The following is a 17500-nucleotide window of genomic DNA, read 5'->3' as shown; positions in this document are numbered from 1 at the left end:
GCTTGAAGCTGTGCTCTTTTGACTCTTGTGGAACCTTGGTACTTCTGCTTCATAGAGTCCCAGATGTGCTTGGCAGTGTCTCTGTTGAGGATCGTCTCCATAATGGTTCGATCAATGGCTTGAAACAGATAATTCTTGACCTTCAAATCTCTCAGTTTCTGGTCGGCAATTGTTTTTTGTTGTGCTTCAGTAAGCTCCACTCCTTCTGCTGCAGCAGGGATTCCAATCTCCACCAAACTCCAATACTCCTTTGAACGAAGAAAATTTTCCATAAGCATGGACCAATGATCGTAATGGCCATCAAACTTAGGAATTGCAGGTTGAACAAAATTATTTTCTGCTGCCATACTTCTATTTTCTCTTCTTAAGAAACTGTAGTTTCCTTTCTCTCACAATCAGGCCCCGTGATGGGGCTCTGATACCAGATTGTTGTAAATTCTGAACAAAACAGTTAAGAATTTATCTGAATCAACCTCATCTTATTCAAAACAAACTGTGGGCTTATATAAGCCTTACAAAGAGGTAAACATCAAAAACAAACAACCCACGTTTTACTGGTACGTGGTAAATGGCTAAGGAAATGGTCAAACTCTACCTGCATATCCTAAATAATAGGACTTATTAACTCAGTAACTTTGACTACTTCAACTATAACTCTAACAACCCCAACAGTGATAAAATAATCTATTAAATAAATCGTATTCCCAGCAGGAAGACGCGTAAGTCGTCACCTCCAACGGGCGGGAAAAGGGAAGAAATATTGGCGGGAGACTCTAATAAAGCCCTGACAAATTGTTTCTATTGACCCCTCCCCCTCTCCCGGAGTCCCACCTCCCGCACACATTCTCTCTAGCTCTTGAGTTTGAATGATGTTCTCCAGTAGCCAGTTCGACGCCGTATCTGCCTTTCCCGGCGGCGGATCCATGCTCTCTCAGCAATCTCAGCCGACAGATTCGCCGTTCTCGTCGGCAAAAGTAAGTCATCTCTCTTCATTTTCCGTTTGACTACCCGGAACATGTAATAAAATGATAGAGTGGGTTGAAAAGTAGAAAATCCAATTATTGTCAAGCCAGCAAAATATGACTTTCATTACTTGGGGTAATGAAAACAATAAAATAAGGAAGCGTTTTCGTTTATGTTGTTTTGTACTCTCAGACCAATAGTTCGACGGATTTAGATCCTAGAATGGCCGGACTCTAGGGATCCAAATCCTAGTTCGATACTTGTAAGCATTTTTTTTTTAAATTTAGTCCGTGGGAGGTTTCTGCCTGATTGAGCGTTTGATTTCTGAGAATAAATGAGTTCTCATTTTTCAAATGATATTTTATATCCAAAAAGTTATTTGGTTTTCAGGAAACTAAAGCGTCATGAAACATTAGTCTACATCGTTTTGTTTTCTTGCCAGCCAAACAGGGGGTTATGTTTTGCTCAATCTTTGTGTTGCAGAGTCGCGAAACTCAGGGCTTGGTCCCAGTGACAGTGAAGCAAATAAGTGAAGCTTCTCAGTATGGCGACGAAAAATCAAATTTTGTAATCAACGGTGTGGACGTTGCAAATGTACTATTCATTTCCCGCTTTCTACCTCTCTCTTTCAATCGAGCAGATTTCATTGCTCTGTTTCGTTCCAGAAAAGTGCACTAAGCTACCGCCAAATTTTGCGTTAAGCGCGTGGTTTTTGTCATATGATTTCTCAAATTATGTTTTTATCTTCCGCAGCTTCTCTCAGCAAGCACATTGAGGGTTTGAGTAATGTACTATAAATTTTGCATGAAAAAGTTTTCAGTTTCTTCTGTTAATATATCTCTTAGATCTAATTTACGTAGGCTTCATAAACGAAATATGAATTGAGATTCGAAAACTTTTTCTTACTTTCTTTGGGGACCAGTTTCTGTCGAAGCAGTGCTTGTGTTGTCCATGTTCTCTTTGCCTTGGCCAATTCTTAAATCTTGTTGGTTTTAGGTCACGGTGGTTGGGATGGTGTTTGATAAAGCTGGAAGGAACACGGATATTGGTTTCACCATTGACGATGGAACAGGACGGATTGGATGTAGAAGATGGTAATATCTTCATTTTGATAAGACTACACGAAGTGTGATGCTGTGTTTATGTTTTATCTTGGCTCCTTAGATCTCACATCAGTGCAATATTTGATAGCAGAAACTAGAGGAGCATTTTTGAAAGATGGCTCCTTATATTATTGCCTTTTATTTTTCAGTTGATGCTATTCTTAATTCCAAATCCACTCTACACTGAAAAACAAGTCTTATTCTATATTTAATTATTTTATAGGATGAATGAGAATTTTGACACAATAGAAATGGAGGAAATACTGTAAGTCCTCTGTCTTCTACCGGTTGTTGTAATGAGATGTCATAGTGCCAAGAAAGTTTGATTATTTCTATGATTCATAATTTAACAGAGATGGAATGTATGTTCGTGTTAATGGACACTTGAAAAGCTTTAAGGGCGTTAAGCAATTAGTTGCTTTCTCTGTCAGGTATGGCTGGGAAGTACATTTTGTCTACCAATTTCTTTTTGGTTTTTGGTTATAAGCTTTTGGAGGCCACTTTGGGTACCTTCTACGATGAATTTTCCTCTCCAAGGGTTTATTTTTCGCATGACATCGTGGTTCCGTAATTTGAACATGGACCACGACTTGATAGGAGTAGGTAGCTGAGATGCTTTTAAATTTGGTAAATTATGATAATTTTGTTGCCTTTCAGGCCTGTAACAAACTTCGATGAGGTTACCTTCCATTTTATTGACTGCATACATAACTACTTGCAGTCCAAATCACAGGTAATGGTAGTCAATGCTCTATTTCATTGCCTGTGGTGGTTGCATTCATCATATATCTGATCCCTTGCATACTCTACAATTGTTTCGCCCACTAAGAATGATAGAAATAGTAGCTTTTCCCGTAATTTAATACATTATGTGGTTGTGGATGTCATAACGTAATATCTATTCAACTGAAAGTTATTAAAATTATTTAACTGTAGCTTCAAAATTGATATGGAACTCCTATTTGCAAGTTATGCTAAGGGGCTTCGATTTGCGGGCACACCAAAATTAAATTTAGACATTGCTTAATGTTATGGTTTAGAGGTTCATTCATTGTCTTTAGCATAGACTCATGATGTCTATATATTTTAATTTGTATATTGATGATGCGTGCATTGTGTTTTGGCCAAAGCTGCAAGGAGTTACCCCAACCCAGATGCAGCCAGTGGATACATCTCTCAGTCCTTCAGTGAAGAGTGCATCAAGTGGATATCAGACAGCCCCATCTAGTCAAGTATGATGTGAATGGAATTTCTCTTTCTTAGGCATCCTCGTTCGGGTCATGTTTGGGATAACATTCTAGTTCTATCTTCTGTAGTTCTCTGGTCAATCCAGCAATATTGATGGGGTCAAGAGCTGTGATCAATTGGTCATTGACTATTTGCAGCAGCCTGCAAGCATGTGAGTCGTTAAATTATGCCAGATTCTTTTTCAAATCATATTTCTGTTTGGTTACTTTTGCCTCATTTTACTAAGATGGCTAGTGCAATATGCATCTCACTAATGAGGTTTTTTTTTTTGTTTTTGGATCTGTTCATGAATGCATTATGCAGTGGACAGGAAAAGGGAGTACATAGGGATGAACTTTCACGGCAGCTAAAATTTTCTGTGGAGAAGATCATGTAATCAATCTCTCAACCCGTCTCTATATCTTGAACAATTTCACTAGTTTTTTCCCTGATGAATATGTTATTTCCCACTCTTCTATTCCAGGGAATCTATTAGGTCTCTTGAAGAGGAGGGTTTGATATACTCCACCATCGACGAGTTTCACTACAAGTCAACTCAATGTGGTTGATACTCTTTGAGGATTGCTAGGGTTTGGTGTTAGGAGTTAGGGCCATACATAATGAGTGTCCTTTGCTGTTTTATGTTTCTTATATTTGGTTTGAAGAGTGTGTAGATAGATATATAGTTGGATGCTTTTTAATTGAGCAAAGACTATTATATAATTGCAACCGAAAACTGTATCAATGCTATTTCCTTAAACTAATGTTGTAAATTTTTTGGGTTTTCTTCCAAGGATCATGCCTTTTTTGGTGATAGAGATGCTATAATTATTCGGGAGAACGATAGATAAAAAATGAAAATTTTTATTTATTGTTTTTTCAATATTCAGACATCAAACAAGTAAATAATGAGAAATAATTTTGTTTATTTATTTGATGTTACGTTGAAAAATAATGGTAAAAACTGTGATAAATAACATTTGCCCGAATTATTGATCCGAAAAATCTATACTCAAAACGAAAGAAGCCGAACAACTCGAGGGCTCGCCGAGAAAAAAAAAAACTCAAGGGCTCCGGTTTTGAACCGCCGAACATCTCTATAGAATTTCTTTAAAAAAAAAAAAGAATTGAAAATCATCGAGAGCTACTGTAGTAGTAAAAAATTTGGCCCAACGAGTGTTCACAATGTAATTCTAAACGGAGCGTGAGTCTTCAAGGCCTAGCCCATTTTGTTGGGTTGGGCATGAGAAGTTAAAGTAATTGTTGGGTCGATGGGCCCATATTCCAAAACGAGAAACATATCTGTGAGTACTTGACTCCCCCAAATCTGATCCACTAATATAAGCAAGCAGCATAACCAGACCTCCTTTATTACAAAAAAAATATAGGAAAAATCTTTTTGTAAAACGATTTTGCAAATCAAACCGTACACTAATATTGACATATAAGATATTTATTTAATAAAACAGTATAAATTGAAAATAAAAATTATTTTCGTGAGATAAAAGATCTTATTTTCTTTTCAATAAAAAAAGTCATATAAATATTGGTACACAATTTAGTACATAAACTGCTTGTACCTATGTTAAATGTAAGGTATTCTTTTCTAAAATTTCTTTTTTCTTTTATTTATTTTTTTAATAAAAAAAATTATGTGAATATTAATACGTCAAACTGCTTGTATAATAAGCCTCTAAATACAAAAGCAATGATCTCTAGTGTCTTTACAGTACGAATTGAATCTCTTCAAAACAAGTACCTAACAAAATTTCAAATGTCTAGCTCGTTTAAAGTTAGCGTGGTGGTCCAAGACCCGTCTTTTATTTAGCTTGGTGGATATACAACCAAAAACAAGATTGATTGATTCCCATTGGACCACAATGGTCACGCAGTGCGCAACAAACTTTCAAGTTTCAGTAGTTCGTTGAAACGTTCGCTTGGGAGAAAAATAATAAATCATTTAGGAGACGTTTGAATTCGAATATGACTTGAGATGAGCTGAGCTGAGTTGAGATGGATTGTGAATAGTAATGAGATGAGTTGTGAATAGTAGTGATATTTGTGAGTTAAAGTTGCTGAATAGTAATGAATAGTAGTGAGATGAGCTGAGATGACTTGCGAATCTAAAAATCCCCTTAGGAAGGACAGATTGACACTGACTGCCAAAATATCAAAATAAGATAGTCTTTTCAAACATAGTAACAATCGATCAACGTACGATTTCTTTTAACAACGTTAACAGAAAGTGAAAAGCTTATTAAACGCGGAAATTCATCGAACCACCGTATATACTCTAACTAATAATGCGGTTAATTAGACAAATAATATCTGATATAGTTTTAAAATATACAAATTTTTAAAAAAAAAATTTTTAAAAAAATAAATTTATTATTAAAAAAATAATTGAAGTCTCAAATTTATCTAAAATTTGCATATTTTAAAAATGCAAAGACAATCTATTTTTAATTCGGGTGGCTATAGGCTCTATAGCCACCGCTAGTTGTTTTTGGTGATAGAGATGCTATAATTATTCGGGAGAATGATAGTTAAAAGATTAAAATTTTTATTTATTATTTTCTCAATATTCCGACATCAAACAAGTAAATAATGAGAACTAATTTTATTTATTTATTTGATGTTACGTTGAAAAATAATGATAAAAATTCATTTTAAATGAATGTTATAAAATTTACTCTACCATCTTAATTAATTATTATTCATAAAAAAAAAAAATTCAACTCAACAAATGCAAGCCTAAACGAAAGGCAGAAACAGCCAAACAACTCGAGGGCTCCCGTTTTGAACCGCCGACATCTCTATAGAATTTCAAAAAAGAATTGAAAATCATCGATAGCTACTGTAGCAGTAAAAAAAATTGGCCCAACGTGTGTTCACTGTTCATATCTAAAAGTCTTCAAATTCTAATTCTAAAACGGAGCGTGAGTCTCCATGGCCCAGCCCATCATGTTGGGTTGGGCATGAGAAGTTAAAGTAATTGTTGGGTCGATGGGCCCATATTCTTCAAACGAGAAACATATATGTAACCTCACCCAAATCTGATCCACTAATATAAGCAAGCAGCATAACTAGTCTTTTAAACAAACTTTCAAATGTCTAGCTCTAGCTCTAGCTCTAGCTCGTTTAAAGTTAGCTTTGGACCAAGACCCGTACAATAAGTTTGGTGATTTCTTTTTCCTTTTATTTTGTTTTTACCAGTAGTCTAACAAACTTTCAAGTTCCAGTAGTTTGTTGAATGGATCAGCATATATTTACATGTGTTTTTTTAAAGTTATTTTTTATATAGATATTTTTTAATATTTTTAAAAAATAAAATAAATTTAAAACATCATTAAAAATACTTTCTTAATCAAAAAGTAAAAAAAAAAAAATTATTAAAAAATATTTCCTTAATCACAAAGTAAAATAAAAAATCATAAAAAATGATTTTTTATTTTATTTCGTGATTAATAAAATATTATTTAATAATATTATGATTTTTTTTTTATTTTTTAAAAATCTATATAAAAAAAGAACTAAAAAATACACATAATAAAATACACTAGAACTCCAGCGGAAGCTCTAACATTTTCCTTTGTTGAATAGCTGTGCTAGGTGTTCGCAACTGTTACGATGGACACAAATTTTTTATTTTTTTTAAATATTGATGCTTTTCTCTCATTAGCTCTCGCTCATCTACGTGCGCCTCTCTCTAATCAAGCTCTCTCTCTCATCACCTCTCTCTCATCAAGCTTGCTCTCTCTCACTCCTAAAGTTTTCTCTCTCATCACTTCTCTCTCTTCAGCCTCTCTCACTCCTCAAGCTCTCTCTCTCATCAAGCTTTCTCTCTCTTCGACCTCTCTCATATCTCTCCCTCTCCTCAAGCTCTCTCTCTCATCAACTCTCTCTCATCAAACCCCTCTCTCCTCAAGTGTTCTCTCTTATCAAACCCCTCTCTCCTCAAGTGTTCTCTCTTATCAAACCCCTCTCTTCTCAAGTGTCCTCTCTCATCAAGCTCTAAGGCTACGTTTAGGTAGCTAACATATCTCAGCACTTTTCAAGTATTCTCGTACTATTAGAAATACTCCACATATCAAACAACTTAAAATACTCTCAATAGGATCCACAAACCTACTTCAATCTCTACTCATAACTATTCACAAACATTCTATAATATTTATCACTATTAAATATAAATAAAAAATAAAATCATTATAATATTTATCACTATTATATATAAATAAAAAATAAAATCACTATAATATTTATCACTATTAAATAAAAATAAAAAATAAAATCAATATAATATATAAATAAAAAATAAAATCACTATAATATTTATCACTATAATATATAATAAAAAATAAAATTACTATAATATATAAATAAAAAATAAAATCACTATAATATATAAATAAAAAATAACATTACTATAATATTTATCACTATTATATATATAAAAATAAAATCATTATAATATTTATCACTATTATATATAAATTAAAAATAAAATTATTATAATATTTATCATTATTATATATAAAAATAAAATAAAATCATTACAATATTTATTAATATTAAAAAATTACTAGAATATTTATTACTAAAAATAAAATTACTATAATATTTATGGGACCACACATTTTTTAACTACCTATCTAAAAATCAACAACTCAACATACTTCACACATCATAATAACTCAAAATACTCTCAATGAGACCTACAAACTCACTCCAATCTCTACTCATAATTATTTACAAAAATTCTCAACAGTCCTTAAGTGTTCTCTCTCATCAAGCTCTGTAGATTTGAGAGGTGAGATGAAAATTTTATGTTTTACTTTGAAGTTTAAAATATTATGTTTTAATATTATTATTGTTTTGAGATTTGAAAAAGGTGTATTGAGATTTGAAAAAGTTGAATTATTTATTATATTTTATATGAAAATTTTTAAAAAATATAATAATGAGATGAGATGATATAAAAATTTTATATTTTATCTTGTATCCTAAACCTGCCCTAACTCTGCCTCCTCAACGTCTCTCACATCTCTTTTTTCCAGTGTTCTCTTTCATATCAAACTGTCGATTATAATGAGAGAAAAAACGATAAAATCGATTGACACGTGAGATATGTTTAGGCTGATGACAATTCCTTTTCTTTGTTGAAACGTTCGCTTGGGAGAAAAATAATAAATCACTTAGGACAAATGTGTAGGTGACAGCCATAATATTAAATTAGGATAGTCTTTTCAAACATAGTACATAGTCTTTTTAAACATAGTACATAGTCTTTTTAAAACATAGTAACTTAGGATAGTCTTTTCAAACATAATACAGTCTTTTTAAACATAGTACATAGTCTTTTTAAAACATAGTAACGTGTAACGTGATAAACGTACGATTTCTTTCGACAACAGCTATAGAATTTCGTCGATGGATTATATACCACATCATTATTCAACCAATTAGTATCTCATCATAAATGCTTATTAAAAGCGGAAATTCATCGAACCTCCGTACGTATAGATCACATCATTGTTCTTTTTCTCTTTTTATTTCCTCCTACTTGTACCATTCTCTTTTCTTATCCAATAATAAACAAAACCTCATCATCTCTATACAATATATAACTTTTTAAATTATTTTTTTATTAAATATATAATATATAAATAATGAATAAAAGAAATTAATTAATTTAAAAAAATAAAAAATAAATAAAAATAATCATTCTCAAAATATACTTAATTATGATCAATTATTTTTTATAAAAATAATTATTTTTTATCAAAATAAATATATTTTAATCATAAATAATCATTTTCATCACATATAATTAATATTTCATTTGATATCTTTCTTGTAGTGAGACGTAAGCGCCAGCAAACTCAAACAGTAAAGAGGAAAAAGGACACGCCCATCTATAAAGATCAGACACCTTCCCAAACATATGGAAAAAAGAAAAAAAGAAAAAGATCAGGACCCTCCCCCAACTAACTAGGATCAATACTGTTGTCTCGCAATAAGAAACACCTCGTACGAGGAAAAAAAACACACTAGTCTTGAGATGGGCAGAAGCCCTCGAATCAGTTCGGAGGATGGACTAACCAAAGGAGCATGATCTGCTCTGGAAGACGAAATCCTCGTAGATTATGTCAAAACCCATGGAGAAGGAAAATGGAGTAACCTTGCCAAACAAACAGGTAGTACTTGAGAAATCGATCCTAAAATTCCATGCATGAGTTATTTCAAGTTCCAAGAATTAAACCACGGACATATTATATATGCATGTGTACTTTTGATGGATGTCTGGTGCAGGGCTCAAGAGATGTGGAAAGAGTTGCAGACTTCGTTGGATGAATTATCTTAGACCAGGCATAAAGAGAGGGATCATTTCAGAAGATGAAGAAGAACTAATCGTTAGGCTGCACAAGCTCTTAGGCAACAGGTACTACTACTTTTGTCCTTAATAGATTATACTAATTACTCATTATAATCAGAATTATATTTCTGATAAATATTTATAGGGCACTACTGCACTCATCGGTGATATTTCTTCTGTGGGAATATCATTTCCCATATTTATATCAATCCAACACTACTACTGACTCAACATTATTACGCAATATTTGCAGGTGGCCTCTGATTGCAGGGAGGCTACCAGGAAGAACAGACAACGAAATCAAGAATTACTGGAATTCCTATATAGCCAAGAAGGCCAGAGATCAGTTCCCATCAACAAGGTCTGTTGAGATTACTGGCAAAAAGCCAGACATTAGGGGATCTTCAGGGTGGGGCGGCGCTGTCCTGTGGTGTCGGTCCGCAGCTGCAGCAAGGGAAGGAAGACGTCATTCAATTAAATCCAGACATGAAGAACGCGGCATTAACAGGACCTTTCTCCGGAGCCAGCTTAACCAAACCCAAGCTAGAACCATCAAAATCAAGAGCCGGGCCGCTGTCATCAACGTCCGGGTAAATAGAAATCACGCCGACAAACTTCATTATGGACTTTAGTTCGGAGGAGTTTTGCAACGTGATTGATTCCGATTTCGCGAATGCCTAAGAGCTTGTGCAGCCTAATGATTAGTTCTTCTTCATCTTCTGAAATGTTCCCTCTCTTTATGCCTGGTCTAAGATAATTCATCCAACGAAGTCTGCAACTCTTTCCACATCTCTTTAGCCCTGCACCAGACATCCATAAAAAATACACACGCATATATCATATGTCCGTGGGTTAATTCTTGGAACTTGAAATAACTCATGCATGGAATTTTAGGATCGATTTCTCATGTAGTACCTGTTTGTTTGGCAAGGTTACTACATTTTCCTTCTCCATGGGTTTTGACATAATCTACGAGGATTTCGTCTTCCAGAGCAGACCATGCTCCTTTGGTTAGTCCATCCTCCGAACTGATTCGAGGACTTCTGCCCATCTCAAGACTAGTGTGTTTTTTTTTCCTCGTACGAGGTGTTTCTTGTTGCGAGATAAAACAGTATTAATGCTAGTTAGTTGGGGGAGGGTTCTGATCTTTTTCTTTTTCTTTTTCCAAATGTTTGGGAAGGTGTCTGATCTTTATAGATGGGCATGTCCTTTTTCTTCTTTACTGTTTGAGTTTGCTACTTACATCTCACTGCAAGAAAGATTTCAGATGAATTAATTATATGCGATGAGAATGAGATTAAAACAGATTTATTTTGATAAAAAAGAATTATTTTGTAAGAAATAATTAGTCATAATTAAGCATATTACGAGAATGACTATTTTTATTTTAGTTTTATTTTTTTAAACTAATAGAATTTATTTATTTATTTATTTATATATTATATATTTAATAAAAAAATAATTTAAAAAGTTATATATTGTATAGAGATGACGAGGATTTGTTTATTATTGGATAAGAAAAGAGACTGACAATTGTAGGTACAAGTACGAGTAAATAAAAAGAGAAAAAGAACAATGATGTGATCTATACGGAGGTTCGATGAATTTCCGCCTTTAATAAGCATTTATGATGAGATACTATTTTGATGAATAATGGTGTGGTAAATAGTCCATCGACGACATTCTATTACTGTTGTCGAAAGAAATCGTACGTTGATCACGTTACCATGTTTTAAAAAGACTATGTACTATGTTTGAAAAGACTATCCTAATTTAATATTATGGCTGTCACGTGCACATCTGTCCTAAGTGATTTATTATTTTTCTCCCAAGCGAAACGTTTCAACAAAGAAAAAGTATTGTCATCAGTGAAAACACATTCCACGTGTCAATTGATTTTATCGTTCGATTTTTTTTCTCTCATTGCAATTGACAGTTTGATGTGAGAGAGATAACTGATGAGAGATGAGAGAGAGCTTGAAAAGAGAGAAGTAGAAGAGAAAGAAAATTTAATGAGAGAGAACTTGAGAGTGAGAGAGGTTGAAGAGAGAGAAAGCTTGAGAAGTGAGAGAGGTCGAAGAGAGAAAAATGATGAGAAAGAACTTGAGGAGTGAGAGAGGTCGAAGAGAAGGAAAGCTTGATGAGAGAGAGAGCTGATGAGAAAGAAGCATCTGACATTTAAAAAAAAATAAAAAATGTGTGTAGTATGTGTAGAGAAATTAAATAATAAGTAGAAGCGGAATTACGACAATATGGTGACACTCCCGTGAGGGTATTTGTCCCACAAGTTGGTGATGAACAAAGGGAATTGAGTGCATTTGTTTGTGCACCAATGACCCCTATTTATAGGCCATCATGCACCGGTTGGTAAAGGGCACATCCATTGGTTAACCAATGGTAGCCCAAAGGTCACAACCTTAAGGAGTGACACATCCTATTGTGAAAAGGCACAACCATTGGTAAACCAATAGTAACCCAAAAGTCACATCCTTAAGAAGTGACACAACCTTTTGACTAAATCAAAAGGTTGTGTCTCTTGACACTTCCTTTAACATCACCCCTCATGGGAACCATCACCATGTTAGAGAATATTATTCCAAGGGGTACACCGTTTGGTGATCACACCCCTTAGAATAACATCTCCCACTTGATCACACAAAACGGTGATGATCCAGTTGAGTATTTTACCTTGGTACCAATATGAGCTTTCCACTACTCAACTCTCATCTGCAACTCTTGCAGATCGGCGTCAGAGCATGACAAGCCTCTACGTGCACACGTTTTTGTCATTACCTTATCTGACCGCACCCTTTACCATATGTGCTCCCACTGACCACATATTAGGGGTGACTACATTTCACTAAAAAAATTTTTAGTGAATGGCATCAATTCTCCGTGACTGGATCAACAATCCATTCCTCTGTCACAATTGACGACTTCAGCCGAATACATAACACATGTATTGACCTGCGCTGAATTTTCGTTAAGTACTTCCTCTAGAGGCTATTCCTGAGGTTTTTCCCTAATCACCTTATCAACGACTTTGCAAATGATTAACCATTTACTTGGGTAATCAAATCACATTTCACTAAAACTTTAGTGAATGGCACTGAATTTTCGTTAAGTACTTACTCACCTGAGTCTTTCCTTAATTACCTTATCAGCGACTTTACCATGATCAACCTTTTACTTGATTAATCAATCTGCACTGAAATTTTATCAAGTACTCACCCTAAGGCCATTCCTGAGGTTTTCTTTGATCACCTTATCAGTGACTTTACAAATGACCAAAATTTTCATTTGGGTATCTCTATAACTCCAATTTTCTAGGCGTCCCCAGAATTTGCTGAGTTACACATGCTGACCATGAGATTGCTTCACCTAGGTTTCTCTCAATCCCATTCTAGTCACATGTTCTCTGAATTTCTCCAGAGATAAACCTTTGGTCATTGGATCTGCTACCATCTCGGTCGAGGAAACGAAATTAACCTTGACCTCACCTCTTTCCACTATATCTAAACTATATCTAAAATATAGTGATAATGCACATCAATGTGTTTTCCCTTGGAACTCTGTGTTCCACTTTTTATCAAAGAAATGGCAGACTGATTATCACAAAACACATTGATTGGTTCTGTGGATGTACCCAAATTTAAGCTTTCAACAAAGCGTTTTATCCACACCGCATTACTCACTGCAGTACTACAAGCAATATATTCTGCTTCCATAGTAGACTTAGCAACACAGCCCTGTTTCTTACTTAACCAAGAAACTGCTGTTCCACCAAATAGAAATATATATCCAGTTATAGATTTTCTATCATCTACATCACTTCCAAAATCAGCATCACTATAGCCGATTAATTCTAGATCACTGTTTCCAAAGCACAATTTCAAATTTTTGGTACCTTGTAAATATCTCAATATACGCTTAACTGCTTGCCAATGTTCTTTACCTGGATTGGATTGAAATCTACTTACCAATCCAACTGCATGACAAATATCTGGTCTGGTACTTGTCATTGCATACATGAGGCTTCCCACAGCTTGAGCATAGGGAACTTTAAGCATTTCACTTATTTCATCCTCATCTTTTGGGCACATACTTTTATTTAAAGTATGAGCTTTGCAAACAGGCGTACTTAAAAATTTACAATTTTCCATACCAAATCTTTTAATTACTTTTTCTAGATATTTCTCTTGATCTAAATACAATAGATTTGAATTTCTATCTCTAGAAATTCTTATACCAAGAACATAAGCGGCTTCACCCATGTCTTTCATTTCAAATTTAGATTTCAAGAATTCCTTTGTTGCATGCATCATATCTAGACAATTACTTGCCAGTAATATATCATCAACATATAATGATAATAATGTTAATTGATTATCATTTTTCCATATGTATACACAGTGATCTAGTGGACTCATTTCATATCCCATTTCCAAAATGGCTTGGTGAAATTTCAAGTACCACTGTCTTGAAGATTGCTTAAGTCCATACAGTGACTTTCTCAACCTGTAGACTTTCTCTTCATGTCCTTTAATTTGGAATCCTTCTGGTTGAATCATAAAGATATCCTCTTTTAATTCACCATTGAGAAAAGCTGTTTTTACATCTAACTGATGTAATTCCAAATTCATCCTGGCAACAATGGACATGATGATCCTTACGGATGTGAACTTCGCCACAGGCGAATATGTATCCACAAAGTTTGCACCTGGTTGTTGAGTATATCCCTTGGCCACTAACCTTGCTTTGTCCCTTTCCAAACTGCCATCAACTTTAAATTTTCTTCTGAGAACCCATTTACAGCCAATAGCTTTTCTATCTTTTGGAAGATCTGTTAACTCCCAAACATTATTTTTGTTTATTGATTCTATTTCATCTTTCATGGCCTCAAGCCATTTATCTGAATCAATACTATTGACTGCCTCAGAAAAATTTTCAGGATCATTATCTAAATTTTCCAAACTGGTATTTAGTGCATAATGATCTTGAAATAATATTGATGGTCTTCTGGATCTTTTACTCCCACTGTCTCCAACATCAATGCCTGAAAATTGATTTTCATCTGACTTTCTTTTATTATTCTGGATTTGAATAATATCATTATTTTCATTGTCAGATTCTGTGGAGATCCGTTGATTCTCAAAATCATTTAATAAATCTATTTGATCAACAGGAGTAACAAGGTTCGTGTTTTCCAAGAAAACGGCATCCCTACTTTCTATCAATCATTTTTCAGAATGATAAAATCTGTAGCCACTTCCGTTTTCTACATACCCAATAAACCTGCATTCCCAGGTTTTACTTTTTAATTTATCCCTTAGTGGCCTTGGGATAAGCACTTGTGCCTTACAACCCCACACTTTGAGTTTACTTAAGTCTGGTTTATGTCCCGTCCATAATTCGTAAGGTGTAAGAGGTTTCGCTTTAGTTTCAACTCTATTTAATATATATGCTGCAGTCGATAATGCTTCACCCCAAAAATGTATTGGTAGATCAGCATATGCCATCATCGATCGCACCATATCCAATAGAGTTCTATTTCTTCTTTCTGCAATGCCATTTTGTTGAGGTTTATATGGCATAGTATAAATATGTCTTATACCATTCAATTTGCAGAAATTATCTAAAGCTTCAAATTCTCCTCCTCTATCACTATTCAAACTTTTAATGGGTCTACCCAACTGGGTTTCTACTTCTAATTTAAATTCTTTAAATTTCTCAATTGCATCAGATTTATGCTTGAGTAAGTAGATTTGTCCATATCTTGAATAATCATCAGTGAAAGTAATAAAGTACTCCATTCCTCTATGAGTTTTTGTTTTAAAAGGTCCACACACATCAGAATGTATAATTTCTAGTAAATCCGTAGATTTCCAACTTTTTGAAAAAGATTTACTACTCATTTTTCCTTTGATACATGGTTCACATATATCAAAATTATCTGAGTTTATTTGTGGTATTAATCCACTTTTATACATTCTGATCATTTTATTTTTATTTATATGGCCTAATCTTAAGTGCCATAAATATGTACAATCAGTAGACACATTCAAATACTCAAAAATAGGTACTTTATTAATATCAACATTCAGTACATACATATTGTGATCTTTCATGCCTTTCACTGACACATTTCCCTTACTAATTACAACGGTTCCGGACTTAAACTCAACTGTGTAGCCTTTCTGATCTAGTACAGGCACAGATACTAAATTTCTACGAATACTAGGTACATATAGAACATCACTAAGTAAAATAATGGAACCATTTATTTTGAATTTACATGTACCTTGCCCCAAGACATCGCAATATGTATTGTTGCCCATATATACTTTGTGCTCTCCAATTTGTTTATCTTCAAGTTTGACAAACATATCTCTGTTCCTACATATATGTCTTGTCGCTGCAGAGTCAACCCACCATGAATCTGTCACTGGTTCCACTAGCATTACTTCTGAGATTGTCATCACAATTTCCTTACTTTCTTGTGCTTTTCCTTTGTTAGGACATTGTGATTTGTAATGACCCTTCTTTCCACACTTAAAACAGTTTCCAGAAAATGGTTTATTTTGTTTTCTTTTTAACCATTTCTTTTTCTTGAACTGTTTTGGCTTCATCTTATTCTGTGTAGAACGCTTATCTTGAGCCATTAATAAATTGGATGACTCACCATCTTTATTCCTTCTTTTCATCCTTTCTCCTTCAAGTACTAAAAGTACTGGAAGCGATATCATTGTTACTTCATTTCCACTGTGTGTTAAAGAAGTAATAATGTGATCCCAAGATGAAGGAAGACTATTTAGTATGGTTGTAACTTGCATTTTATCACTGAGAGGATGACCGGCATCATTTAATTCTTTCGCCATCAACTCCATTTGAAGTACATGATCGCCAATATCATCATTCTCTTTCATACAAGTCCGGTTATACTTATCCAATAATAACTGTATATAAGTATCCGACCTTAAACCATACTTTGCTTCAACTGCATCCATTATTTCTTTAGCAGTTTCATAGTCTTCAAATAAAGGAATAATGTGATCACTCATGCAATGCAAAATTAAAGCTTTTGCCCATGCATTGTGTTCTATCCATTTATCTACATTTAAAATGCTGTTTACACTTTCATCATCTTCTACATTTCCTTCCCATGGCTTTGGTGATGTTAATGTATATAAGGTTTTTTCATGGGTTAGAAGAAAAGTTATATGCCTTTTCCAGGCCCGGAAATTTCTTCCATTCAATTTTTCTATCCCCGAAGGATCAATACTTTTCTTCGGTGCCATGAATAATAAACCTTAAAAAAAATTAATCAACAAGAAGAATGTAGAAATAATAAATGTGTACTATTTAAATATAATAGTTCAACTGTGAAAAATTAAAATTATTACAAACTTAATTAGTAATAATAATAACCCTTGGGTTTAATCCAAGGTGGCAGCCTAGAAATTCTCCTATTATATTTTATATAAGGAGAATAATAAAAGCGACGCCCCGATCGAGGATATCCACGACCTTTCCTTGATGTTTCACCTCTTTCAAAGAATTTCTGGCGGTAATTTCGATCAACAGGTGCTTTATAATAATTTGGCTTGAAATTTGGAGCACAACGGCTTTTGAACGGACCAAATCGGGCTTGAAATGATCTCGAACGGCCCGATTGAAATTTTCTGCCCTGAACCGGTTCAGGAAACCGGGTGAACCGGTTCAGCCGGTTCAAGCCGTGTTCTGGAGATCGGCTTCTGGAGGCGGCTCTGTCAACGGCTCGGTACTCGGCTTGGTCAACGGCTCGGTTGTCGGCTCGGCTTGGAGGCTC

At 34.2% G+C, this 17500-nt stretch overlaps 1 protein-coding gene and 1 pseudogene across 1 annotated transcript; both read left to right on the top strand.

Annotated features, from left to right (window-relative positions):
• Nucleotides 1-815: 815 nt before the first annotated feature.
• Nucleotides 816-4176, top strand: LOC118349250 (replication protein A 32 kDa subunit A-like). Its single transcript, XM_035693051.1, has 10 exons — nt 816-974; nt 1447-1557; nt 1960-2057; nt 2290-2331; nt 2420-2497; nt 2724-2799; nt 3197-3298; nt 3383-3465; nt 3618-3686; nt 3778-4176. Exons 1-10 carry the CDS (start codon nt 867-869, stop codon nt 3860-3862), a joined length of 852 nt encoding a protein of 283 aa, XP_035548944.1. The 5' UTR covers nt 816-866; the 3' UTR covers nt 3863-4176.
• A 5181-nt stretch (nt 4177-9357) lies between these two features.
• Nucleotides 9358-10304, top strand: LOC109003326 (annotated as a pseudogene).
• Nucleotides 10305-17500: the final 7196 nt, after the last annotated feature.

The sequence above is a fragment of the Juglans regia genome, chromosome 8 (genome assembly GCF_001411555.2).
Source record: "Juglans regia cultivar Chandler chromosome 8, Walnut 2.0, whole genome shotgun sequence".
In the NCBI taxonomy this organism is placed as follows: Eukaryota; Viridiplantae; Streptophyta; class Magnoliopsida; order Fagales; family Juglandaceae; genus Juglans; species Juglans regia.
Note: the sequence above shows the minus strand (reverse complement) of the source record. Positions and strands in the feature narration are given on the sequence as shown.